The sequence below is a fragment of the Apodemus sylvaticus genome, chromosome 6, assembly GCF_947179515.1.
Source record: "Apodemus sylvaticus chromosome 6, mApoSyl1.1, whole genome shotgun sequence".
Classification (NCBI taxonomy): domain Eukaryota; kingdom Metazoa; phylum Chordata; class Mammalia; order Rodentia; family Muridae; genus Apodemus; species Apodemus sylvaticus.
The window spans coordinates 36,953,384-36,981,206 of NC_067477.1; the positions used below are offsets into that span (position 1 = coordinate 36,953,384).

Sequence of the window (27,823 nt, forward strand, 5' to 3'; positions counted from 1 at the left end):
AACACCATGAGGTTCCTTCTCAGAACAACGGAACATTTCTAACATAGCTAACATAACATTTTCAGGCAACACCCAGAAAGTGTTCTGGTGGCTGGAGATGAGTTTTTAACAGCTGTTCAAATATTCAGTCAACTACATGTGGAAACCAGGTATTAGTATATCCCTTACACCTGAGATGATATTGGCCCTTGATTCCATCGCTACTTAAACACCTGGATTTTCTGTTGTGGCCTCTTTACCACCTATGTAATGAGGTATTCTCTTGAAGCCTGTTGTACATTATCCTAAGCTTTTTTTTTGAAAAGGAACCAAATCCCGTGGGCAAGTATAGTCTGCGTGAGGAAGGGAAAGAGCCTTGTGTTGAGTGCAAACCTGGAGAGCAGTGGAGGAAAGGTCAGACCTGCAGCTGAAGAGTTGAGACTGGAATGTGACACCTTGGAAGTGCTGAAAGGGATAGGATGCAGTTCCTGTAGAAGACCATCACTCAGGGTGTGGTGGTGTAAATTAGGTCAAGATGGAAGCAAGACTGTGCACTCTCTCTCTCTCTCTCTCTCTCTCTCACACACACACACACACAAATAAATAAATAAATAAATATAAATAAATAAATGGTTTCAAGTTTCAGCTTCTTGGGGCTGGAGAAATGGCTCAGTGGTTAAGAGCACTAACTGCCATTCCAGAGGACCATTTTACAGCTGAATCTCATGGAGACATTCCCTCAACTGAGGGTCTTTCCTCTCTGAAGACTCTAGCCTGTGTCAGGTTGACACAAAACCAGTCAGTACATTGTACATTGGTATTTTGCCTGCATGTATGTCTGTGTGAGAGTGTTGAATCTTGGAGTTACAGACAGTTGTGAGCAGCCACGTGGGTGCTAGGAATTGAACCCTGGTCCTCTGGAATGGCAGTTAGTGCTCTTAACCTCTGAGCCATTTCTCCAGCCCCAAGAAGCTGAAACTTGAAACCATTTATTTATTTATATTTATTTATTTATTTATTTGTGTGTGTGTGTGTGTGAGAGAGAGAGAGAGAGAGAGAGAGAGTGCACAGTCTTGCTTCCATCTTGACCTAATTTATACCACCACACCCCCATAGAACATATTCCTATACCTCTTTATCTTTTAATAATCACAACAGTAAGCTAGGGGAAGCAAGCCAGTAAGCAGCACTCCTCTGTGGCCTCCAGGTTTCTGCCTTGTTTGAGTTCCTATCCTGACTTCCTTTGGTGATAAATAGCAATGTGGACGTATAAGCTGAATAAACCCTTTTCTCGCAACTTGATTTTTTAGTCCTGGTGTTTTCTTCGCAGCGATAGAAACCCTAAGATATACATAAAATAAAAGAAAGTAAATTTTTAAAAAGGACTCAACTTCTCCACACCGTCACCTTCGGGGATTAAGTTCCTAACACATGCTCCTGCAGGGGCGTGTTCAAATCTCCTAGACTCAGGAGCGAGCACAGAGGAGCTTCGTGCAGAGGGACAGGTAGGCCCACGTCACCCGCCTCAGGATTACTGCCCTTCATCCTCAGCTCTACAGTGCAGTTCCCTCACACACTGCTGACAAAAGGCCAGGGATTCACTGCCTCCACACCCAGCATGGCATCCTCCTCACGGAAGCCTCCCTGGTGACTGGACATTCAGAGTGCGCGGTGAGGGGGGGAGGAGAGTAAGGGAACCGGATGTCAGCACCTGGCCAGGAGAAGGAGGATTCTGGGCTTCCTCACACCTCTCTTCCTATTGGTCTAACTCAGTGGGTTTTCGTACCCAGGATCACTGAGTACAGCTTTCCAAAAGTCTCCACCCACCAAGTCCACTTGCATTACCAGAGAAACTTAGAATGTAAGGCCTGCAGCATAGATAACTTCATTCCAATTTAGCCACGGGTTGTCAGGGAAGGAACTAGACACTAATACAGTCCATTCCATATTCCTGGGGGCATTCCTAGATGTTCAAGAGGGAAGAAGAGAGCGCAATCACTATGTTGTGTTATGTAAGGAATAGTCCATACAAATTCTAAGCACCTTATCCTCATTTGGACAGTAGGAAACAGAAGGTCAAAAAGATAATAGTACTAAGGTGATGGGGACAGCCGAGCACTTTCTCATTGACCTTAAGGCTCACTCCATGAAATGGAGCCCATACCTGACACTGCTAATGTGGCCAAGACCGAGGGGAAAACCCAAGTCCATCATTCTGCTGAAGGAGCATAGCAGTAAGATTCCTAATGACATCGTCTCGTTCCCATAAAGCTGAGCACAGCTCAGCCCTCCTCAGAGAGGTTTCTTTTTGCAGTCGATGGAAATTAATACAGAGACACCCCCATCCCCCACCCCCTACCCCCACTCCCATCCCCCACACCCCAACCCCCCCACCCCCACCCCCCCCACCCCTGCCACCAACCGGACAACGTGCAGAGAGCGAGAGACTTGAAGTAGTCACTGTCCTAAATGGGGTGTCTTCATCAACCCCCTCTTCCCAAAGCTTAGGGATCTATTTGGAAGAGGAGGCAGCAAGATTCTAAGAGCCAGAGATGGTGGATGACTCCAAGGAAAAAGTATCTTTCAGACACAACCAGAAAGAGATGTGTATGAATCCAGAGGCTGGCAGCGTGCACGAGACCTGCACAGGTTAAACCAGCCTGAGAAGGAGAAGCGGACACACAGTCCCCTAAGCAAGAAGCCATTTGTAATTGGTACCTGCGAGGTAAGGGAAAGCCAGTTATTTCTAGTGGAGTGTCACTGAGTATATCAGCCGCAGGCCAGGCCAGGCCTCGAGTCCAGAGTTGTTGGCCAACACAAAACAGACTCCATGTTTTTGGTTTTTTGTTTTTTGTTTTTTTTTTTTTTTTTTTTGCATGTGCTTTTCATTTTATTTTTTTTCTGAGACAAGAGACAAAGAAAAAAGATAAATTTGGGTGGGTAGGGAGGTAGGGTGGATTCAGAAGGAGTCGGAGGAGGAGAGAAACATGATCAAAATACATTGTATGAAAAATTTTAATAACTGTTTTTTTTTAAAGATAAAGTAACTTCACTCAGGTTGCATGGCCAGCCTGTACTGAGGCCCTGATGAGAATTAAGGTCTGCCACATAGCAAACAAAGCTCATGCTCACGGTCATGCCGTATGCCTTTCTGGTGTCTTTCTCTAGAATCTTCCTCCAGTAGAGGGATAGTTAGCATCACCCCCTTTCCCATGTGAGGTGAGAGGGAACCGTAGCTCTCCAGCTCCTGTCTCCATCACTTAGCATCTCCTCATGTTTCACCCATGGCTCCCTCTTTTCTCCCCGTGGTACCAGGGACTGAACCATGGCATTTTGCATGCCACGACATTTAAATGCTCTATCACTAAGTAATATCTGCAGCCATCCTTTTTACTTTAAAAAGTTCTTATCAGTATATATTAATTATACATAACAATGGGCTTATGACATATTTATGCATATATATTTTTGATCATATTCTCTCTCTCTCTCTCTCACACACACACACACAGACACACACACACACACACACACACACACACATGTGATCGATCTCATTCCCGATATTACTCTTCCCCTTCTCATTTAATCTCTCTTTTATTTTCATGTCTCTTTTGTGTTGAGTGTTTGTTTCTTTGTTTGCTTTGGTAGTCTGGTGAGTTTCATTAGGTTGTTTACAGAATCATGGGCAGAATCCTACTTAGGGTTGCTTACAGCCTAGCCAGAATCTTCAGTAGGGCGGCTGCACAGTAAATGTTTACAGAAGTGTGGGCACCCTACCGGTGGCTACATTGACAAAAATGTTCCCCCGACCGCCCCCACCTCCACAGCCATAAACTTTTTATAAGCTCCTGAAGGGGTGGGCACTTCTGAGCCTCTTCCCTTGACTTTTCTGTTTGGGACAAGCTCTCACCCACAAGGACAAGTTCAAGCTGAACTTGGGCTCGCTCTGTAGCCCAGACAGACCTTAGATTGTCTCTCCTGACTCAGCCTCGGAGAAGCTGGGATCACAGGCCTGTGGCACCAGGCTCAGTCTTCCCGACTTTTCTAGCCCCCCCCCCCCTCCTCTTTATCATGTTTCCTGAAAATCCAGGCCAGAGAATTAAGAACCAAACAAGGCTGCTCGCTTTGGTTGCTTATTATACCGGGAAGGAGAAACTGTTTTCACTGTGTGTCCTCAAGTATTGATTGTTTTGCCTGGGGTGCTGGGATCTTGCATGCTGACTCTTCAACAGGGAGACATTTCCCAGATACCCTGGGCCCCCCGCAGTGATCTCTCCTTGATAGACTGCCCACAGAATTAGCATTTACCCAGGAAACAGTCTTATCCTGAAATGTTTTCTCGTCACGTACAGATACATTCATTACAGCTAATCACTCCCCCGCCCACTCACACCAGTTAACTGAGGGGTTATGTCTCAGTGCCTCACTGCGGTTTCCGCCTCACCCTAAACACAGATGAACACGTTGCTCTTTAACACGCTCTTGTCATCTGCCTGCCTGGCTGACCCGCCAGCAGGTGGAAACCTCTTGGTTTCTATCTAAAAGGTGGCACCCGTTCTTGGCTCCTGGAGCTACTGGTATCCCTATCTCAGGTACCCCACCACACCCTCATTCTCCTTATCTTCCTTAATTTTCAACAACAAACCCACCCGGCATTACCCCCATGCACAGCCAAGAAAATTCAGGTTCTAAAGGGGTAAGCAACTTGCATCAAGGTAAGATGGCAAGCCAGGAGCAGAAACAGGGTTAGGAGGAAGGCAGGCAGACCACCCCAGAGCGAGATACACATACCCACGTCTGGGCTTCCTCTCTGCCAGAACCTCCTCAGGGCACAGACTGGGTTTGGTCTCCTTTATAGGCCTAGCCAGGACCCTACCTAGAGCAGTTATACAGTAAATGTTTGTTCAGTAAATTGTCGAAGGAAGTTTACCCTGATTACTGATTGGGTGAGAACCCGTATTGGGGAAATGGGAAGTGTTTGCACAGAGATAAGACCTGTGTGCCTGGTGGTAAACCCTATGCCCTGAGCCAGTGAGAGGGAAAGTAGGCAGTCAGCAACCGAGAGGACCAGGGTGAGAAACTGCATCCTGACTGGGAGGAAGGAAGGCTCAGGGGTGATCCAGAGACCTTGGGTGTGGTAGAAGATGGAAGCTTTGGCTACTCTTGGCTTCTAAGCCTGTGGGTTCTTTCCACCAGGAGCGGAGAAAATGAAGAGGCGACCTCTCAGTTGACGCTGAGTGTCTCTGGGAGGGTATTTGACAGACCAAGTGGGATGCTGGTGTGAGGGGCCCCAAGGCAGAGAGGTTGGGGGTGGGGACTGGATCTAGAGGATCTTGAAGGTATGGAAAGGGGTTTCATAGGAAAACAAAGAAATATTCAACACCTCTGAGGTCAGGTTCAATACCTCTGAGGACTATTTCCTCAGGAGGCAGCAGACTATAGGGTGGTGAAAAAGCACAGGGCATCAAAAGAGATGAACTGTTGCAAGAAAACTATGAGGTGACAAGGTTTAGGGATTCAGAACTGGCTGGGCCAGAAGCAGGCAAAGAAAGCCCGTGGGGTTGCAGAGAGCAGAACCCCAACAGATGCTTACCCTTACTTCCACCACTGGCTCTAGACGTGGAGCAGAGGGTACAACCCATCTATCTGTCTTAGCTCCCGTCTGTTTACTGTTGGTTTGATAAACACCATGACCTCAAGCAAACATGGGGAGGGAAAGGGTTTATTTCATCTTACAGTTTGTAGTCCACTGTGAAGAGAATCAGCCATCACACCATCTGACCCTCAGTTTCTTAACCATTAGGTGAAAGATTCTACCACATGCCTTCCACCGTTGCTGTAACCATGAAATGCAATCTGTAGGAGTCATTAATAAGGCTCTATCAGCTACCAAAATTGAGCATACTCAAATCCATCATCTAAAATGGTACAGAATTTGCCCATAACATACATGCATTCTCCTGTATAGTTTAGATAATCTCTAGATTAGTTATACTACCTGATATAATGTAAAGGTTTCATAAATACTGTATTGTTTTGTTATGTTATACTGCACTGCTTAGAGAATGATAAGTGAAAAAGTCTATTTATGTTTAGACAAGACAGTCCCAGAGCTCACAGGTGGCACAGAGTTCAGGTGGTACCTCAGATTTGTTAGAATATCCCAGGAAGATGGCTCTGTGGTTAAAAGCACTTGTTACTAACACAGAAGACCATAATTCAGCTCCCAGTACTCACATGGTAGCGCATAACCATCCAAAGCTCCAGTTCCAGGGTTTGTCTAATATCCTCTTTTGACTTCTGTGGGATAAACACACACACACACACACACAAACACACACACACACATAGGCAAGATACTCATAAAATAATGTAAAATATGTGTACACATATCTATGTGGATATATATATATATATATATATATATATATATCCCAGAGGCACTACTAAAATGACAGACTTCTGGGCACTATCAAAGAATCTGATTTGCTGGTAGCAGTGACAATGGAAGCTGACACAGAAAGGACAGAAATTAATACATTTTAGCTAACTCTGTAAGCAAATAGATTCTATTACAATTTCTGAGAGAGACAGAGAGAGAGAGACAGAGAGACAGAGGGAGACTATATGAGAGCAGGCATAGACATTTCACAGAGCCTGTCAGGAGGTCAGAGGACAATTCTTGGGGGTTAGTTCTTCCCTGCCAAGGAAGGTGGAATCCAGGGATTAGGTTCAGGTCTCCAGCCTCTACCCGCTAGCCCATCCTGCTGGTCCTCCTTAGGTAGTCTGATGCAGGATTTCTAGACAGGAGGAGGGAGATTATATTGTCATATACCAGTAGAGTATCCTAGTGGTAGGCCCGGTAGAGGCGGTTGAGTGCTGTGACAGGAATTAACCTCTCTGCACCTGAACTTTAAGGATGGGTAGATATCTGTGCATCCCTCCACAGTTCCCTGTTGTGGAGGAATTGTGGGGTTAATCGTATCCCCTGAAAGACATGAAGAGGTCCTGACTTCTAGAGTCTGTGAAGGCAACCTTATTAGGAATAGAAAGGTGATCATTGCAGAATCTGAAGACCATTCTAGATTATTTGATGGGTCCTGAATCCAGTGACACATTCCCTTCATACACAAAAAACAGGTATGAGGAAGGGAGAGAGGTTTGTGAAGATAGAAATGGAGATTAGGATGTTGTGTGTGTGACCCACAAACTGCCTGGAGCCATTAGGAGATGGAAGAATCTGGAAGTCCCTCTGGTCCTCAGGGGGAGAGCATCCCTGCCAACTCCCAGAGAAGATATTCTGATGGTTTAAGCCATCTTAAAAGACTGCGGCTATCTGCTGTGGCTGTCCTAGGAAACTGGTACAGAGGCTTGCATCCGAGGCACACAAGTTTCCTGATAGTCCCTGAGATTAGACTCCAAGCATTGTGAAGTCACTGCCCACAGACAGACAGGTCTCCAGGCCCCAAACAAAGATGGCAAAACACGGCTGTTAGTGGCAGAGGGCGCGGGTGCCTGTGGAGACCTGTTGCTACTGCTCTCATTTTGGGGATGCAAAGACTTGTTTTTTTCTTTTCTTTTCTTTTCCTTTTCTCTTCTCCTCTTCTCTCTCTTTCTCTCTCTTTCTCTCTCTGTCTCTTTCTCTCTCTCTCTCTCTCTCTCTCTCTCTCTCTCTCTCTCTCTCTCTCTCTCTCCACTGTAGCTCAGGTTGACCTTGAGCTCTCTGTGTAGCCCAGGCTGACTTTCAACTCCAGCCTCAACTTCCTGAAAGCTTGGACTAGAGGTGTAAGGCTGCATTCCTGGTTTAGAAACAGATTTGTGAGAAGTCTAAGGAAAGCTGGGCCCTGCCTCTGGCTTCACCAATTACACAGAAGGAAGTCAGCACCACCTACACTCGACTATCAGTCTGAAGTCTCTGGCTGAGCAGGAGAGCCATAGCCAGTCCACACCGCTGGGCCTCGTTTGGGATGATACTGTGGTGTTTAGTTGCACTCCTAAAGTGGTCACCCCAGTGTCTGTCCTGAGTGACTTTCTTTTTGTCCCTGACCAATATGTGGGTAGTAGCTGTTGACCTCTGGCCTAGAGAGTGGAATGACTCCTTCCCTCTAGTTGGTGGCTTCTGCTTTAGGGATGGGAACTGTACCAGCTTCGAAAGCCGTCATTCAAAATGCAGAAGTTGGCCATCTGTAGAAAACTGCACTGGCTGTGCATCATGAAACCTCATAAAGAATGTCTGCACAAAGGTTATTAATAACTCCTTTGTCCAAGTGCTACAGTGGCTCTCTGCAAGCTACAAGGAAAAGCTTTCCCTTGAAGCCTCGGACAGCTCTTCCTCCAGCCCTGAAGCCCTCTTTCCCACTCCTCCTTCCTCACCAGCATATGCTGGGGGCGAGTGGCCTGCAGGAGCCGGGAACAGAACCTTGTCCCTGTCCTGGGGCTGGTATTGCACTCTCCTTACCAGAGGACAGATGCTGCAGTTCATTCTAGGTGAAAGGGCGGCAGGGGTTCAATAGGAGAAACAGGATGAAAACCAAACAGGGAACTATTTGTTGAGAAAGACATGGAGAATTAGGGACTGAAACAGAAATGGGCCATGGTTAGCTAGCTGGATTTGTTTTCAATCCTGGATACAAATTGAGCCAGGGCAATTTTGGTGTTTTTAGCCCTAATGTTCAGGTTGTATCCCCAGACCAGTAGCATCCAGAAGTCTGGGGTGGGAGGCCAGGCATCAGTCTCTGTCTGTCTGTCTGTCATCTATCCCTCTATCTGCCTGCCTTACTGTACTGGAGACTGAATGTAGGGCCTGGTGTGCAGGCACTCTATCACTGACATCTCTCCACATCTCTTTTCACTTTTTATTTTGAGAAAAGAGTCTCATTAAATTACTAAGGCTACACTTAACTCTGTAACCCAGGCAACTCTTCAATATTTTTTTTTCTTTATTGAAACAGGGTCTAGTTAGCTAGGATTGAGGCTAGCTTCAAATTTATAGAAGTCCCCTACAGTCCCCTAAATCCCAATGTGTAACACTCTGCCTGGCAGACCTTTTTGCTTCTTTGATCCTGTTTCAGACTCTGTGAGTAGCTGCAATTATAGGTCTCAAGAACAGGCCCAGCCTTTTTGTTCTTTTAATTAATTAATAAGTACAATTATATTATGATGGTGGTGGTGGTGGTGGTGGTGGTGGTGGTAGTGGTAGTGGTGGTGGTGATGTGTGTGTGTGTGTGTGTGTGTGTGTGTGAGAGAGAGAGAGAGAGAGAGAGAGAGAGAGAGAGAGAGAGAGAGAGAAAAGACAACAGGAATTCATTTTCTTCTTCTACCCTGTGGGTCAAGACCTAGAAATTAAACTCAGGTTGTCAGCTTTTACCCACTGAGTCATCTCAGGCTCTGGCTTGGGTTGAGGTCTCTCTGTTTGTAGCTCAGGCTAGCTTCAAATTTGCAGTCCTCTTGTTTCTGCACTTCATGTTCTGGGGGCTAAAGGAGTTACCACCACACTAAGATTCAATTTATTATTTGTTTTAAAAAGGTTTTCAGAGGATTCCAATGCCCAACAAAGAAAGTTAGGGCATGATGAAAATGTGTTATTCCAGGTGTCGTGCCCCTGTATTCTGTCTTTGTTCTTCTGAGTTAGGTCTGAGGCACTGGGAGTGTTTAAAGGCTGCCTGGCTGGTTTTGGTATGCAGAGGCCCATCTTGGAGATCCTGGGGACAACAGTGAAGCAGACGTCACCAAGGGTCCTGACGCTTCTGTTCTTTTCAACTTGCACAGCTCATGTTCCTCATGGGACTGCGCTTCCATGAAAGAATAAGGAGTGTTAGTAAGACACTTGAAGCCAGGCAAGGGAGTGCACCCCTGTAATCCCAGCACTCAAGGGAGTACACCCCTGTAATCCCAGCACTCAAGCGGCTACAGCAGGAGGACTGACATAAATCCAAGTCCACTCGTGGCTACACAGAAAGACTGTCTCTAAGGAATGAAACACTGGGCTGGCAGGCTGGCCCATCAGTAAAAGTACTCATGGCTGGGCTGGAGAGATGGCTCAGTGGTTAAGAGCACTGACTGCTCTTCTAGAGGTCCTGAGTTCAAATCCCAGCAACCACATGGTGGCTCACAACCATCTGTAATTGGATCTGATGCCTTCTTCTGGCGTGTTTGAAAACAGCTACAGTGTACTCATATACATATAAATAAATAAATAAATAAATAAATAACCTAAAACCACTAACCACTATTAAAATTAAAAAAAAAAAAAAAGTACTCATGGCCAAGCCCCATGACCTGAGTTCCATCTTTACCCATGGGAAGGAGAACTGGCTCCTGAAAGCTGTCCTCTGACCGGGGCACACACACCAGGGCATGTGCACAGCCAAGCAGTGTGTGTGAACACACACACACACACAAATGTAAATTTTAAGTTATATAACAAACATACCCTTAGTGAGACACCAGGTACTGACTATGCAATGGCCTGGTAAGGAAAGTGCGTTGGAGGAAGTCACAGCTTTCTCAGAGCCAGGAATGAAGTCCTGTTATCAGTGCTGTGTTCTACTCCAGGCCACTGAGATTTAAGCTCCTAGGGCTTCTACTAGTCATCTTAGGTCATCTGAGCATCTACATATATGCAGGCTTCAGGCATGGCTGGGTCCAGGTGGAGAGTGTAGCTGATGTTGAGAGGAGATACCCTTTGACTCTGTCTTAATCCTCCTTGGGAGGCTTTAGGGAACCCTGGGCTACTTCTCAAAGCTCTAAGCAATTTTCCTGTGTCTTTCTGGGTATTTCTGTTACTCCTCCTTTGTAGCACAGTGATAAAGGGGGGGACCCTGCAGTTCTCCCCTCCCATCACGCACCCCACTTGTTGTCCCTACAATCCCTCCTTTACGGCTCTCTCTCCTTCCTTGTCCCTCGGTTACTCTGTTCATGTTGGCCCACTGAACTTTCCACCTCATGCCTGCCTTAGGATGCTGCGTCCCTGGTTTCCAGGAATCCAGATCTCTACCAGATTCTAGGAACCGTGTCTATAAGCAAACAGAACTTATGTGGTGGCAAGGGGTGGGAGGAGGACCCTCCCAGACTCGCCCTTTCACCTCACAGGATCGTTTCTCTGAACTTTGTGTTTTTAAAGCACACCTTGCATCTTTTGCTTAAGTCATCCTTAAAATTCTTCTGAGAAAAGAAACTGGCACGGAGCCAGGCAGTGATGGTGTAGGATCCTGGGAGGCAGAGGCAAACTGATCTCTGAGTTCGAGGCCAGCCTGGTCTACAGAATGAGTTTCAGGACAGCCAGGGCTACACAGAGAAACCCTGTCTTGGAAAAAACAAACACAAGCACCCCCCCCCCAAAAAAACCCAACAAAAATAAACTGGCATGCAGTAATTACACTCAAGAGGGATAGTCTGACATGTTCATACACACATGCAGTAGGTAGTGATTAGATAAGGGCAGTTACCACACCCACATGGTTTTTGGTTTTGTAGTTAAATCTAGATTTTCATAACCTCAGTTCACAGATCTCACTAGAACTTCAATCTTGGTGGCACTAGTTTAATTCCAGAACTGGGGAGGCAGAGGCAGGCAGTTAACTGAGTTTGAGTCCAGCCTGGTCTACAGAGTGAGTTCCAGGACAGTCAGGGCTACACAAAGAAACCCTGTTTTGAAACCTGCCCAAACCCAAGATTTTGATCTTAGCAATGAGAATTTAGTGCACACAGCAGGGTCCTGATCTTAGCATTCTACAGACAACACTAAGGAAGGACATTGGTCATCATGGATAGCTAGCTGGTGAGGGAAATTCATGCTTGCTGTCTATATTTAGGACCATAGAACCAGGGATGTAGTTCTTCAGTAGAGAGCTTACTTTGCAAATGTGAGGAACTGGCACCATGAAAAATATATTACCATGGACATCTAAAGAATATATATCTTGTATTTTTCAAGCGAAGTGAATTGAGGGCAGATGCTCTAAGTTTTAATAGTGATTATTAACATCATTGTGCATATTCCGGAAGACTTAAATCTTCACATGAACCATGTTGTATTATGAATGTTAGTTTGGGTATAGAAAGATTACTTATGAATATAAAACTTCCCAGTGGAGTGGGAACTAAGGACTAATTTTACCAAGTGGAGTGACAATCCTATCTGACAGCGGTCATCTCTATTTTCAGCCCTACACTGACTCATTGTAAGGTTTCAGAAGAGTCACTTAACAGCTTTGGACCTCAGCGTCTCTGTATGAAAAAAACGGTAATTAAAACACTGCTCAAGAGAGGAACTAGCATTTATTGAGCAACTGCTTTCTGCCCATCATGTGCTGAACACTCTGTTTTATGCTATAGTGTTTCGTTCAATCACAAGTTAAATATTTGTTGAGCACTTACCATATTCAGGAGTGTATGCCTGGCCTCCTATGTCAGGTCTTAGCTTTCCCAGTGAAGTGGGAGTGGATACAGATGAAGAGAAATGGAGTGATAACTGCTGTGCAGGTAATGAAACAGGAGAGCATGCTAGGAAGTCAGCTGAGGATGGAGTCATATGGAGGCGGTGAGCTGTGGGGCAGGTGTGTGTGTGTGTGTGTGTGTGTGTGTGAGAGAGAGAGAGAGAGAGAGAGAGAGAGAGAGAGGGATGTAGGAACTGGGGCCTAAATAATGAGAGGCAAATTGTAGAGTCCAGAGTCTACAAGACAAGACCCAAAGAAGAAAGCTGCAGGAAGACCTGCATGTTGCAGTATAAGCTATTTATTTGCAAGGCTGGGTGGTCAAGAGGGATGTGAAGGAAGCCACATCCCTCTTGGCCAAATTAGAAGTTGCAGTAGCCTTGTGAGCTGTGGTAAGCTGCTTAGATTTTATTCTAATTGACCTAATTTACATTTTAAAAAAATCACTTAGGGGGCTAGAGACTGCTCAGCAGCTAAGAACACTTGCTGCGCTTCCAGAAGACCCTGGTTTGAATCCCAGATCCCACAGATCGGCTTACAACTGTCTGTAAGTACAGTTCCAGGGGATCTGATGCCCTCTTCTGGCCTCCATGGGCACCAGGCACACACTATGGTGTGCAGGCATACACACAGGCAGGCAAAACACACATAATGACGACGACGACACAACGATGATGAGGACGACGACGATGAGGAGGACGACGACGACAACAACAACAACAAACTTTTGAAAAATCACTTTGTAATGAAAATGATGACAAGTTGGCAGGAATGGGAAGCGGGAACGGTAAAGAGGTTGTCTCTGTGAGGAGAGCAGGATGCTTCTCCTAAAGATCAGATAGTAAAGGTTTCAGGTTTCCTGGGTCACAGAAGTTTTCTGCCATACGTTCCGTTCTCCCTCCTTTTTAAAAACAGACCTCTGAAAAACATGAAAAGAAAAAAACAACTCCACATTCTTAGCTCTTAGGCAATAACAGAACCAGAAGGTCCCAGGCCTGATTTGATCTGTCTGAGCAGCAGTTTGTAGCCTCTGGCTTAGAGAGGAGAAACTGATTGTTATCTATTTAGGACACAGAACTGATAGGATTTGATGATGAACTGCCTGTGAATGGAGAGAATGGAAGAAAGAGGAAGCAGGGATAGTTTCAGGCACTGGGTAGGAGGTAATGCTGTTTCCCGGCGAGATGAGGAGGAAGCCAATTTGAGAGGCAAAGGAGAGGGGAAATCTGGAGTTACTCATCTGCGTGGAGCGCTTGAGCCAGGCACCGGCTCTAGACTCTGCAGCTTTAGGGCAGAGGTCAGAGGTCAGAGGTAAAACTCCATATCTGGAAGTTATCAGTCTGTGGGTGAATTTAAAGTCACAGGGTTGGGTGACATCACCCAGGGAACAGCACGAATGTTCCAGATCCACAGGGCTCCAGCACTTAGAGGACCCATTGATGGGATCCTTGGAATCTGTCTCTGTGTCAGAGAATATGACACACAGCAAATACTGCCAAACTGCTTTCCAAAGGGGTCTATTGTCTTTCCACAGAAACTCGCTTGTGTTGGCTATGTAAATTATACAGTGTGGGGAAGATTTTACACTTGAATGGGAAGGGATGTGGAAGCCAAGGATCCTTGTAGGTTGGTATCCAGAAAACTCAAGTTAACTGGAAGGTTAGCTGGATAAACTGGGTGGCCCAAGAGGCCCAAAGTGCTTTCCAAATACAGAAGCACTCGGCAAATTTGTTACAAATGCTTTGTTCCTCCCTCCCACTATATAATCCTGTCTGGCCTGGAATTTACCGTGTAGACCAGGCTGGCCTCAAAATTGCAGAGATTCACTTGCTTCTGCCTCCCAAGTACTGGGAGTAAAGGCATTTGCCACTGTGCCCAGCCCCAAAATAACAAATTTTAATAAGGGCTTCTGATTCACTGTCTGAGTGAGGTGTGTTTTAAGCAGGCTCCTTCTTATATAAAAGAAAAGTTTAAAAATATATGGCTTGGGGATACCCTAGATGTTTCTTAACCCCCAAAGGCTTCTGTGGCTCAGGAATTTTAGGTAAATCTGGCTGGGCAAGTTTCAGGATGGTAGGACATGGCGGCCCAGGACTGCTGGTCGGAAGAAGCATTTATGTGGGCCATGGCCCTTCCTAGTCCATCGCCAGTTCCAATGAGGCCTTTCCCTCATGCAGATGTGAGAGGGCACCTTCCTCAATGCAGCTTCAGAGCTTAAAGTTTTAGTTCCCCCTGGGTGGTGGAGGGAAGTAGAGGCAAGCAGATTTCTGAGTTCGAGGCCAGCCTGGTCTACAGAGTGAGTTCCAGGCCAGCCAGGGCTACACAGAGAAACCCTGTCTGGAAACAAAACAAAACAAAACAGAACCGTTCTGTTCCCTAGAGCTGTTTCCTGCTCTGCAGCTCCACAGCATAGAGGTGAGATTTTGTTAATGTTTTCCTGTGTCCTTCTATAGACACATTTTCCAGTAAGGTAAAAATAGCTGGGTGTGGTAGAACATGTCTGCGATTCTGGCACTCGGGAGACTGAAGCTGAAAGGTCGAGAGCTCACCATCTGGGTTAAATATGGAGACCCTGACCCAAAGAAACAAAAGAAAAAAATGTGCATAACGTTGGTGAAGCCGAAGTCAGGATTGCAGATTAGACGCATCATGTATTCAATAAAGTGGTGTGAAAACGGCAAAGGGAACAAAGAGAACAAAGGGAGGAGCGTGCTGTTAGGCATTCTACAGGAGCCGAGGGCCAGCCTTGCCCTCTGGAGCCGGGCGGGGCTTACTGGGCCTGCGGAGCAAGCATTACTCTGGGTTTAAGAAGAGAAAGCAATGAACAAACGAGACAAAAATCTTTGTCCTTACAAAAAAGATACAGTGCTAGGGAGGCAGAGAAGTAAATACAGGAAACAAGAATGGGAGTGGAAGCCAGGCGGTGGTGGCGCACGCCTTTGATCCCAGCACTTGGGAGGCAGAGGCAGGCCAATTTCTGAGTTCGAGGCCAGCCTGGTCTACAGAGTGAGTTCCAGGACAGCCAGGGCTACACAGAGGAACCTTGTCTTGAAAAAACAAAAAACAAAACAAAAAGAATTGGAGCAGAGGGGAAATAAAGAAGAGCGTGCAGGGCCAAGGGGAAGGCTGGGAGCACAGGCTGGGAGCACAGGCTGGGAGCACAGGCTGGGAGCACAGGCTGGGAACACAGGCTGGGAGCACAGGCTGGGAACACAGGCTGGGAGCACAGGCTGGGAGCACAGGCTCAGGCAGGGCCAGGAACGTCGTGTGATTTGGGGAAGGAACTCGTGCTTTCAGCATGTTTCTCCATTTGCAAAATAGTATAGAGTCTCCGAAGACGGCTCTGACCTTTATCACTTCTTTCTTTTCCTGACACAGGGACTTCACACAGATATGATAATCTGGCTGTCCTGAAATTCAACACACAAACCAGGCAGCCCTTGAACTCACAAAGATCTGCCTGCCTCTGCCTATCTATCTATCTATCTATCTATCTATCTATCTATCTATGTCTATCTATTATTATCTGTGTGGAAGGGTGGAAGTCAAAGAACAACTTCTGGTTTTCTCCTTCCACATGTGGGTCCCAGGGATCTTTTTTTTTAAACAATTACATATTTTTTATGAATTTTTCTTTCTTTTCTTTTCTTTCTTTATTTTTTTTCCGAGACAGGGCTTCTCTGTCCTGGCTGAACAGTCCTGGAACTGACTGTCCTGGAACTCACTTTGTAAACCAGGCTGGCCTCGAACTCAGAAATCTGCCTGCTTCTGCCTTCCTAATTAATTTTTAAAAGATTATTATTACATGTAAGTACACTGTAGCTGTCTTCAGACACAACAGAAGAGAGCATCAGATCTCATTATGGATGGCTGTAAGCTGTCATGTGGTTGCTGGGAATTGAACTCAGGACCTTCGGAAGAGCAGTCAATGCTCTTAACCGCTGAGCCATCTCTCCCAGGAATCTTACTCAGGTTTTCAAGCTTAGTAATAAGTACAACCTACTCTTGGCTCTCTCCCTGGCCCCTGGGATTCTGAATATTGACAGGTTCTAAATCAAGCTACGCTGAACTATTTCTCAACTAGGCTCTTTTGGGGTTTTATGCCTGAGTGTTGTTTGCTTACAGAATGCTGCTAAGTTAGTTGACCAGAAATTCCCCTTCTTCTAAATATTTCCTCTCAGTCCTCCTACCTTGTGACTAAATCCCCTTTCCCATAAATTCCTGCTTTTCCTTGTATTAGGAGTTGAAATGCAGCTCTCTCCCCTACTACACAATTTCATTATATCACTGTGATATACTTCAGTCTCCATAGTTCCTTTGAATAAAGTGTCACAGTTCTCCAAGCTAAACGACACCAATGCCTTTTAAAATACTGCCTAAGTTTCTTAGCATCTCATAGCCTCAGTTTCCTTATCTGGGAAATGAAAATGTCTAAAGTATCCTACAGGGCTTTTGAAAATATCAGACAACATCATTAAGGTACGTGAAGTAGGCCATGTCTCATGGTGGATGCCTGCACTTAGCAGGCAGAGAGAGGAGAATCACCTCGAGTCCCAGGCCAGCCTGGAGAGAGAGCCTGTCTCAAAAGGAAAAAAAGATTTAACAATGTGGTCTATTGTATAAAAGGTAAGATGGAAGGTAAAGAAGTTGGGCAGTGGTGGCGCATGCCTTTAATCCCAACACTTGGGAGGTAGAGGCAGGCGAACTTCTGAGTTCGAGGCCAGCCTGGTCTACAGAGAAACCCTGTCTCAAAAAAAATAACAAAATAAAAAAAAAAAAAAAAGAAAATACATGCACATGTAATTTACATGTTGCAAATCTCTCACTAGTGGTCAGAAGATCCCTAAAACTTGAGTGGACAATGAATTAGAATAATTATATGGCTCAGTGGCTAAGAGCATTGGCTGCTCCTCCAGAGGTCCTGAGTTCAATTCGCAGCAACCACATGGTGGTTCACAACCATTTGTAATGGAATCTGATACCCTCTTCTGGTGTGTTTAAAAACTAAAGTGCACTCATATAAATAAATAAATCTTTTAAAATTATGTAGATTCTACTGCATTGGTGGGGGAGGTGCTATGCAAATTACCAAGATATATTCAGTAGACTAATCAATCTTAGCTTAGATCAGGGATAAAAACAATCAAACTGAATGTTCCTAAGTAGACACCTCATAAAGTATTATATGGTATTTGCTAGATTTTAAAATGTTTAACAACTCTGTTACATTTGTGCTTGCTTTGTTTTCAGACTTCTGTTCCAGGAAAGGAGCCAGGTAGACAGAAAGGAGTTATAAAAAACGAAAATGAAACAAAAGAACCATCTAAATTACTAAGGGCAAACAAGTCATCTTCTATTTTTGCTATTGTTCAAGATACATCCATTAAAGTGGACTACAGTTACACACATAGGCTACTGTTTATTCTTTGTTGTAGTATCTGCTTTTTGAGATGTATACTGCAGGCTGGTTTGGAACTCACTGTTATATAGTCTAAGATGGCTTCAATCTCAAGGCCATCCTCTTCTCTGTCTTCCAAACCCTGGGATTACAGGCACATTATATTGAGTGTTGTTCTTGGTATATTTTTCAGCTCCATAACTTGTTATAGTTGTAACATAAAAATGCTAAGCCTTTATTTTGTTTCCAAGACACAGAAACACCGTGTAGCTCTGGCTGTCCAGGACCCAGTATGTAGACTGGGCTGGCCTCCTCTCAAGGAGATACAGGTGTCTCTGTTTCCCAAGTGCTGGGACTAAAGGTGTGTGCCACTATGACAGGCACTAAATATGTTTTAAATTGACAAATACTATATAGGAATTATTTTGTTAAGGAATATTTAGATTACTTTATCCCTGATTTAACCTAAGATTGCTAAGTCTATTGATTGATCTATTATGGATATGAATTTTGCTTGTATGTTTGTTTGTTTTTTTGATTTTTAAAAAAGATTTATTTATTATATGTTAGTACACTGTAGCTGTCTTCAGACACCCCCAGAAGAGGGCATCATCTCTCATTTCAGATGGTTGTGAGCCACCATGTTGTTGCTAGGATTTGAACTCAGGACCTTTGGAAGAACAGTCAGTGCTCTTAACTGTTGAGCCATCTCTCCAGCCCTGCTTCTTTAGATTTTTTTTTCAAGACAGGGTTTCTCTGTGTAGCCCTGGTGGGATTAAAGGTGTATATCCTCATTGCTTGGTGCTAAGTTTGTTGAGCACACAGGATGTACCTCAATAAACACATTAGACATACTGAGTGTAGTATCTCTGGCACATAGTAGGTAATCAAGACTTACTAACAAATGAACGAACGTTTCCTATATAAATCAGCTTACTACAAAAGACCAGGGCAGTGGTGCATGCCTTTAAACCCAGCACTCAGAAGGCAGAGGCAGGTGGATCTCTGAGTTCAAGACCAGACTGGTCTATAGAGTTCCAGGAGAGCCAGGGCTACACAAAGAAACCCTGCCCCCCCCCCCCAAACAAAACAAACCAACAACAAAAACAAAAAAAGAAACCTATCAAAGGTACATGCTCGACAACACTCATTTGGCAAAATAATATTTTATGTTCATCTCTGACTGGACCAAAACAAAAATTTAAATGTTGTTTGAGTGCAACTTATCGCAGAAGACTATTGATGTTTCTTAAATAAATGCATTGTGAACACCAAACTTGCAGCAGACCAAACACTCGGTTCAGAGGCATTAACTCTGCCAATTCACATTCACCTGTTGACCTCTACGCATTCTACTCTGAGTTTGTGGCCCACACTCACTAAAAGCCAAATTAAAAATTTCTTTTGTGTTTTTCCTCTTCAGTGCTTCACTGTCCCAACATCTATCAGAGTAAGCGTTAGGACACCGAACTTCATTTTGTGCCTTAGCCCGGAGTCTACGCAGCCGGTGGGCGGGCTCAGAGAAAGGCCTTGTGGCTGTTTCTTATTGGGGCCTGGTTGCTATGGTGTCTCCGATTTTAAAAACTCGTATGAACCACTTCCGGGGGCTTAGAACGATTACTTCCGGGGCTGCCCATACTTACTATGGTTCTCTCGGAAATCTTTCACCACCATAAAAAATAAAACTTGTACGAAAACCTCCTGGGAGCCTCTCTAAACCCCCTCAAATCCGTGGTTATGACATACTATCAAATCTTTTCTTCCTTTTAAAATGTATTTGCTTTACATTCCTTTTCTGTTTAGCCAATCTCCAAAATGGCGCCGACGGCCTCGCCAGGTCAGAGGCGAGTCACGTGGGTCCTCCCGGTTCCGGCGCGCTAGAGGCCCCGGGTGGTGAACGAGGCTCCGGCACCATGTCTGGTTTGTTTGGTCCACTCTCCTGGCCTGGCCCTCTGCCGTCCGCCTTGCTCTTTCTGTTCCTGCTCGGCCCCAGCTCGGTCCTCGGCATCTCCTTCCACCTGCCCGTGAACTCTCGCAAGTGTCTCCGAGAGGAGATCCACAAGGACCTGCTGGTGACGGGCGCGTACGAGATCACCGACCAGTCTGGGGGCGCTGGCGGCCTGCGCACCCACCTCAAGGTGCGGCCCCGGGCGGCGCGGCGAGGCGGTGGGCGGCGGTGGGCAGGCGTCGTCCGGGGAAGGCCGAGGTGGGGGAGGCCGGCGGGCGGGCGGAGGCTGGGGCTTGCTTGCCCCGGCCTCCCCCCAACCCCATCCCGACCGCTAAGTCCGCGCGGTGGGGACCGCCCCTTCACCCCGCGCGTTGGGGTTCGCGGGGCGGGGCGGGGCTGCGCGCCCAAGTCGGGGCCCTTGGAAGGGCAGAGAAGCGGACCTGGAGTCTAGAGACCTAGGGCTGTCAGCTGTGTCTGAAGTCTCGGGAATCGAGCAGTAACGTGATTTTCCTGAGAAATGTTTAGAGGGTCAGTGGGGATTGGCATCCTGTCAACACCTACGGAATAAAGCAGGCAATAACGTCGTCTGTGACTAATAAAATTTGTTATTTATCAAGCATCTGAAGTGTCACTTCCTGTGCCACTTATGGTTGTGCCTCGTTTTGTAGACACAGACACTGAGGCTCAGGTAGAATGAACACTCGTTGGAGATGGACTTGGCCAGCTAAGTGTACAGACGGAAAAGTACTGAAACCTTCTTTCTGCTTCTTATTTGTAAATCTTGGGGTTTATTATTGATTACAAGATGGTCACAGCCTCTAGTCCCTTCTCTTAGCTACACCGGGGTCATCTAGAACCATGTATGCTGACAGCTACTTTATTTAATGCCGTTTTGTCCTAGTTTTCAGTGGAGTTTTGCTTGACCAGATTTTTGAGTTGTTAATAGTGGAGTTGGCTGTGTTCTGAATAGTTGTGTTCATTCACAATAAGCACTAGTCATTTTTTTTTGTTTGTTTCTTTTTAACAGAAGGAAAACTTCACATTCTTAAGCCAAATAGAAACAGTTTACTTAAGGTTTTAATTTTTAATTATTTAATACGTGTTTTGGCTGCATGTATGTATGTGAATCGCGTGGGTGCCTAAGACCCGTGGAGGCCAGAAGAGGGCATCAGATTTCCTAGAACTGCTGTTGACCGTTATGAGCCACCACATGGGTGCTGGGAGCCCGACCTGGGTCTTCTGAAAGTGAAACAAGTGATCTCCACACAGAAACAGTTTTAACAGACTTCAGTTATATTGTTTATCTTTCAAGTATTGGGCCACAGTGGTGATAAGGCAACAGACTATCTGTGAGAAGGAAACTGTTGTCAGGGTTGTTTGGTTTTTTTTTTTTTTTTTTTTTTTTTGGTTTTTCGAGACAGGGTTTCTCTGTGTAGCCCTGGCTGTCCTGGAACTCACTCTGTAGACTAGGCTGGCCTCGAACTCTGAAATCCGCCTGCCTCTGCCTCCCAAGTGCTGGGATTACAGGCTTGCACCACCACGCCCAGCTCTCAGGGCTGTTGTTTTGTGTGCCATCTTTTTATTATCTCTTTAAATATTGAATTGTCAACCAAGAAAGTGTTGGTGGTACAATTTAAAGACGCAGATACAGTGTTTGGGGTTTGGTGATGCTGGTGCCAGAGGAGAAGAGAGTAGTACCTAGAATCGGAGACGCTGAGCAGCCAGAAACCTTGCTCTCCGCATGCTGTCTCTCCCTGAGGCTTTGTGTGTGGAAACCCTTCCAGAGCTCACCGGTGCCTGTCTGACAGTTTACATTTGCCAACGAGCGCTGTAGTACTCATGCGATCTGTCTTGAAGCTTCATATGTTGTTAGTTTCCAATTTGTGTGCTATACCGGGCCTTCCTGAACAACATTACTCACTGTAACTATTCTGCTTAATCTTTGTCTCCCTTATTAGGCTATCAGTAGTTTCCTAAGGGTAGGAATTGGTTTCCTGTTCATATTTTCTAGGATGTTAAGTACAGTGCCTTGCTTCTAGTAAGCATTCAGTGAAAAACGGGAACCATGGTCCAACCTTACAGTGGTGAACATCTGGGGACGGGTCAGAGGCTGGAAAGGATGGCAGTGGAGGGAGGTTGTGCTTCAACTCACTAGTAATTTCACCAACACTCAGTTACTCTCCCTTTCTCTGCTATGTCTCACTCCTAACCAGCTTTATTGGACTACTGCCATCTTAAACCCAAATGCCAAGTAGGTAATACCTGGGAACGAATTGAGCCAGATACTAAATGAAAGAAAGAAAAAGAGAACTGGGAAGCAGCAGTGCTAAGTGTGGTGTAACGGCATGGGGGAGATTGTGAGCTTGGAGTGACCAGAGCCCCTCCCCTCTGTGGGTTTGGGAAGCCGGGTCGTCCTGGAACCTCTGTCCTCCTACCTCGCCCTTGCAAGGGCAGGGATTATAGCTGTGTGCCAGTGTCCGCGCTCTTGATGAAACTCGCCTTGCAAACATGTGGATCCTTTTGTGCCATCTGTTTTTTCAAGTGAAATAAAAAGCACAAATTTTGATGTCAAAGTCCTGAGGTTTATCACCAACCCAAGTTGCTTTGGGCAGTGTTTCATTTTCATCGTTAAGGAGAATATATCCATTTGCATGTGTTACCCAGATTTTGCAACTGTTCACCATCCATACTTGTTTAATCTTCACCTCTTTCCCTTTATTATTTCCTGTTAAGTTGTCTCAGTCCCAGGAAACCCCAGTATTAGTGTTGCAGTCCAGCTGACATCAGCTTGACTCTCTTAAAAAATAGGAACCCGACTGCCTTGTGTGGCCATACAACACCCTTTCAGAACTAACGTGAGCTGGGTGCAGTTCACGTGTCTGTAATCCTGTGGAGACTGAGGTAGGAGGGCTAGCTGAGTCTGGGCTGAGCACCGCAGTGAAAACCAGGGGAGGCCAGATCACTGAAGCCTGTGACGATGGTGAGAGCTATCTGGTTTAACAAGCCTCTCAAAACAAAACATACGAAATTCCGTAATGATTCCCTAATGTCATGTGGTACCCAGAACGTATGCGCGCGCGCACACACACAAATTATAACAAAACTTTTAAAAATTCCCCACTTGTTTGAAAAAGACTTACTTAAAATTAGGGTGTGGGGCCAGAGAGGTGGCTTAGCATTTAGAACAAATTCTGCTCTTGTAGAGGACCTCAGATTCCCATCACCCATGTCTGGCAGCTCACACCTCTCCCCATATTTCTTGTAAGAGGAGTGAGGAATAAATATGTCATCACACTTAGTTGTAGCTTTTTGCTGTGAATACTTGATAGCTGGTGCTGTATGGGGCCTGGGATGTAGCTTACTGATACAGGGAGAGCCCTTCCCTCATGTTCTGGTCACTGGATTTGATCCTGAGTACTGAAAAATAGGTCTCCTTACCTCATGGGTAGCGTTCTGCACTTCATTTGGGATCAAGAAACATAATGGTATCTGCTCCCTGATCTCTGATCTGCTATAGATTCATAAATTCAATGTATTTTAGGGTAAATTTAAAGGCTAGAAAGACGGCACTAAATTTAATAGTCAGTGGTTTACTATGTGGGGTGGAATTAGAGAAGAGGAATGCAGGGGGTTTTCAAGTCAGAAGAATTTTTTTGGTTTGGTTTGGTTTGGTTTTGATTTTTCTCAGACAGGATTTCTCTGTGTAGCTTTGGCTATCCTGGAATTCACTCTGTAGACTAGGCTGGCCATGAACTAGAGATCTCCTGTTTCTGTCTTCCAAGTGCTAGGATTAAAAGCATGTGCTATGACTACCCAGTGGATTTTTTAAACATTTATTTCTATTAATAATATATGTATATTATATTTACTTAGAAAGCCCCTCAGCAGCTTTGCAACTGTGATATCTGTTAACTCGGTTCTACTTCCTGGCTTAGATTCTGCCTCAAGGGCTCCTACGGTATCCTTCCAGCATCAGAAGTCTTGCCTCCCAAGCACATAGATGGCTCCTGCTTCCATGTCAGGCCGCAGTCTGGGTCTGTGATCAGCCTATGGCTTAAGTTGGCCCATTCTTGGCTTTGGGGCACCTATGTGCTTTTGTTATGTACTGCTTGACAGGACAGCCTTCTCGGTGTAGTGTGGTAGTTTCTTTTTGATCTTTATAATGTCTTAAATAGATACTTTTCTCTATCGGTATATCTATCTATCATCTATATCGATCAATCGATAGTGGTTTTTTGTTTTGTTTTGTTTTTAAACAAAATCCCTTCCTGAATCTGGATCTCCCCAGGACTGGCTAGCAAGCATGCTCTAGGGCTTCTCTTGACCCCCCCTCCCCCTCCCCATCCCTGCCCCTCCCCCACCCCACCCCAGTCCCCAGAGCTGGGATTGTAGACATGCACTCTGCTGCTTCCCCCCCCCCCTTGTTTGTTCTCTGCTTAGCTCACGCTGACCTTGAATTTGCTGCAGTCCACCTTGCCTGTTGGGATTATAGGCACTTACCACAATGCTCAGCTTTCTTAGCTTTCTTTTCCAGGGTTGGGGGAAGGACTTGAGATAGTGTTTTATGTATCACAGGATAGCAGAGGATGACTTTGAACTCCTGATCTTTTAGCCTCCACCTCCCAAGTGCTGAGATTACAGGGGAGAACCACCATCCATGTAAAACGGTGAAGAGAGTTCAGATCTCTACTCATAGATTTGGACTAAATTGTTGGGACTGCACTAAGTATAGAGTGTGGTCTCCGTTACTTAGTCCATCTCACCCAGTCCCTTACATAAGGTGTTGTGGTGGTGGAGCTGAGGAGTTAAAGCAGCTGAGCTGGACAAGTCTGTGTTCAGGGAGCCGGCCATGCTTACTTCCTCTGGCTGCGTGTGGGATTGTAGTGATCAGATGTACAACGAGTCTTTTTTGGTTTCTTGAGACAGGGTTTCTCTGTGAAGCCATGGCCATCCTGGAACTCACTTTCTAGACCAGGCTGGCCCAAACTCCGATCCACCTGCCCCTGCCTCCCAGGAATTAAAGGCCTGTGCCACCACTGCCAAGTTTTTGTTTTTGTTTAATCCATCCATCTATCCATCTCTATCTATTCCTTTAGTTTCTGTTTTGTTTTGTTTTGTTTTGAAATATGTAGCCCTGGCTGTTCTGCAACACACTCTGTAGACCAGGCTGGCCTCAGACTCATAGAGATCCACCTGCCTCTGCCTCCGGCCTGAAATTATTTGTCTTAGGGCTTCTATTCCTGCACAAACATCATGACCAAGAAGCAAGTTGCGAAGGAAAGGGCCACCACTGCCCAGTGATATGGACTGTTTTAATTAGAAGGGTTCTGAGTATTCTGTTTGTGATCCTTCTACTTATTTAAAAAATATTTCTTTACCATTTAGTATTTGACTCACCTAGTTTATGAGTTGTAGTGGAAATAACAAAGATAGACCATAAAGTGGAAAAAATGGTTCTCAGTAGTAAAAGTAGGGAGGCAGTGATTGGTGGGATAAAGGCTATTACTGGCTGGGGAAGTCATCTGGATAGCTAGCTAGGGTGTTTGTGGGCTTCTCACGCTGTACCCATCCCTCTTCCCCACTCCCTGCAAAACACAGTCGTGTTGACCCATCCCTAGGAGATTGTGAAGACTTTGCTACCCACACTTGAGACTGGGAGTGTCCCCTCTCCATGTCACCCCGCTGCTTTAGGTCCTCATAAGAGCTGTCACAGGAACTGATGGAGAGCCCAGGTGTGGGGCCGCAGCACACCCATGCTGGACATGAGGAGATGCATGTACTGCAGTCTGCAGGCTCCAAGGCAATGGTTATGTTTCTGGTGTCTATTGAGGACATCTCTGTGCTGTAGAGGGAGAGTAATACAGGACTTGTTGCTCATTTCCCAGAAGAAGCTGCTCTTTTATCAGTCACTTCCTTGTGAATCCTATCTTGCGCTCACCTGTTTCTTGTAGTGAAAATATGGCCCTTTTAAATTGATATTTATAATATTACTGTTACCAGTAGATTAAAGACTAAAACCAGACCAGTAAGGGGATGGTTTGCTACAGAAGCCAACTGTACGTTAACATAGGATCACATTACAGTCTAGTTTTTTTAGCTTTTACTAGCCCTGACCTTGTATTTCTTCCTTCATAAAAGTTAAAGGTTAGTGTTTCTTCATTGAACTCTTACACAGTGACCAGTTTCTACAGCTTTGTGTCTTCTCGCTCATCTAGAAAAGGGGACTGCTTAGATTTTGAAATCAGGGATAACTTCTGAAGACACAGTCCAGCTTTTAGGAAGTAGAACAAATTGTAAAAGTAAGAGTGACTTTGTCAGTTGCTGACTGGTGGTTGATGCTGAGCCACTGCCCCCAGATTCATGTGCAGCCTGCAGCCTAGACAGTAGGGCCCTCTGTGAAGTCATCCAGCTTGGCACAGACCCGAATGTGGGCCCCCCGAACACGCCTCAGACTTGAGGGAGGTTGATGTCATCTGCTTTATCCTTTGCCCAACTTCATTGTTCAACATAATGTGTGGGAAATCAAGGGACTAGTTGTTAAGAGAGAACAAGGCTTTGCTTGTGCCTAAAAAGGGTCATGCTGGAGGTTTTTACCGTAAATAACTCTGGAACAGTATGAAAAAAAACATTTGATCTGGCTTCACCCCCGCAGAAGTGTTGCTAGGGCAGCGACTGGGCCTTCCTTCTCATGCCCCTCCCTCCCTGCTCACCACCCCTCCAGGCAAGCCTGACTTGCCTGTGGTAAGTCAGTGTAGCAAAGGCTGATAGAAGTAGGAAGAGAGCCTGTGCCTGCTCTCCCGCCAGTGCATGGAAGGTTCCATTTCTGCATCTCAGCAGTTTCACAGAAACCCTATCCCTGATCGTATTGGCTTACACAATATGGGCGTACTGTACTGTGTCATCGCTGAGTTGGGTGGGAAATTTGAAAGAATTTAGTGTGGAATGCTGCTTGCTGTGTAAGTTTGGCTTTGTTCTCACTATAGTCTATATGATCTTCTGACTTCAGAAATACAGTTGATAGACTTTGTATTTGCTCTTGACTGAAAAATCAGGGTAGAGGCTAAAGGGACGGCTAAGTGGATATGTATGAGTTAGCATGCACTGTTTTCAGAGAACTTGAGTTTGGTTCCTAGCACTCTACCGTGTGGTTTACAACCACCTGTAACTGTAGTTCTGGAGACACCTGCACCTCCACACCGACATACATGATTAAAAATAAAAATAAGGGCTGGAGAGATGGCTCAGCTCTTAAGAGCACTGACTTGCTCTTCTGAAGGTCCTGAGTTCAAATCCCAGCAACCACGTGGTGGCTCACAACCATCAGTAATGAGATTGGATGCCCTCTTCTGGTGTTTCTGAAGACAGCCTCAATGTATTTACATATAAATACATCTTATATAAATAAATCTTTAAAAAATAACAATAAATCTTAAAAATAAAATGCAAATTTGAAAAAATAAATTTTACAAAAGAAAGATCAATACATTCTGTCAGTGTTCTTTGTTTCTAAGATACAGTGGCAACTTGTGGTTTGCATGTTACTTTGTGCAGGAAGTTGAACTAGATTGGCTAGAATATTCACTTTGCCTAACTGTCCCCCAACCCCCAACTTAAGATGGTAGCCTACGCTAGGCTCAAACTTGCTATGTAGCTAGAGATAACTATTGTCCTTCTTCTCTCTTTCCCAAATGTTGGAATTGTAGATGTAGATTACTGCTCTTGGCTCTGCGCATGCCTCTGTGGTGTGTGTGTCTCTGTGTGTCTGTCTGTCTGCCTTGATACTCACTGTAGTCTAAGGCTGGTCTCAGAGTTGATCACCTGCCTCACAAGTGCTAGAATTACAGGCATGAGCCAGTAGACCTAGCTTCCTATTGGATTATTCTTGTAATTTATTCCTTATCAGATTAAGACTCACATTCCAGAAAAGCTAGAGTTCAGCTTGGGTTCCTCACTGTGCTGGTTAGGGTTTCTATTGTGATAAAACACGTGCCCAAAAGCAGCTTGGCCTTACTGTCGTCCTGGCAGGACTGTGGAGGCAGAAACCGAAACAGTTGATGGTGG

The 27,823-nt window shown here is 45.4% G+C and overlaps 1 protein-coding gene and 2 long non-coding RNA genes across 3 annotated transcripts in view; 2 read left to right on the top strand and 1 right to left on the bottom strand.

Annotated features, from left to right (window-relative positions):
* The window catches only part of LOC127687103 (uncharacterized), a 31,750-nt gene extending 26,903 nt beyond the window's left edge, over nt 1-4,847 (bottom strand). Inside the window, exon 1 of the long non-coding RNA XR_007978328.1 lies at nt 4,774-4,847. This is a non-coding gene — a long non-coding RNA (uncharacterized LOC127687103). The remainder of the gene's footprint in view (nt 1-4,773) is intronic.
* A 7,497-nt stretch (nt 4,848-12,344) lies between these two features.
* On the top strand, nt 12,345-17,780 carry LOC127687111 (uncharacterized). Its single transcript, XR_007978332.1, has 3 exons — nt 12,345-12,465; nt 12,868-12,963; nt 17,667-17,780. It is a non-coding gene; the product is annotated as an uncharacterized LOC127687111 (long non-coding RNA).
* Nucleotides 17,781-19,671: 1,891 nt separating this feature from the next.
* Nucleotides 19,672-27,823, top strand: part of Tmed10 (transmembrane p24 trafficking protein 10) — a 33,866-nt gene continuing 25,714 nt past the window's right edge. Inside the window, exon 1 of the mRNA XM_052185401.1 lies at nt 19,672-19,952. Within this exon, the coding sequence (XP_052041361.1) occupies nt 19,728-19,952 (225 nt within the window). The 5' untranslated portion in view covers nt 19,672-19,727. The remainder of the gene's footprint in view (nt 19,953-27,823) is intronic.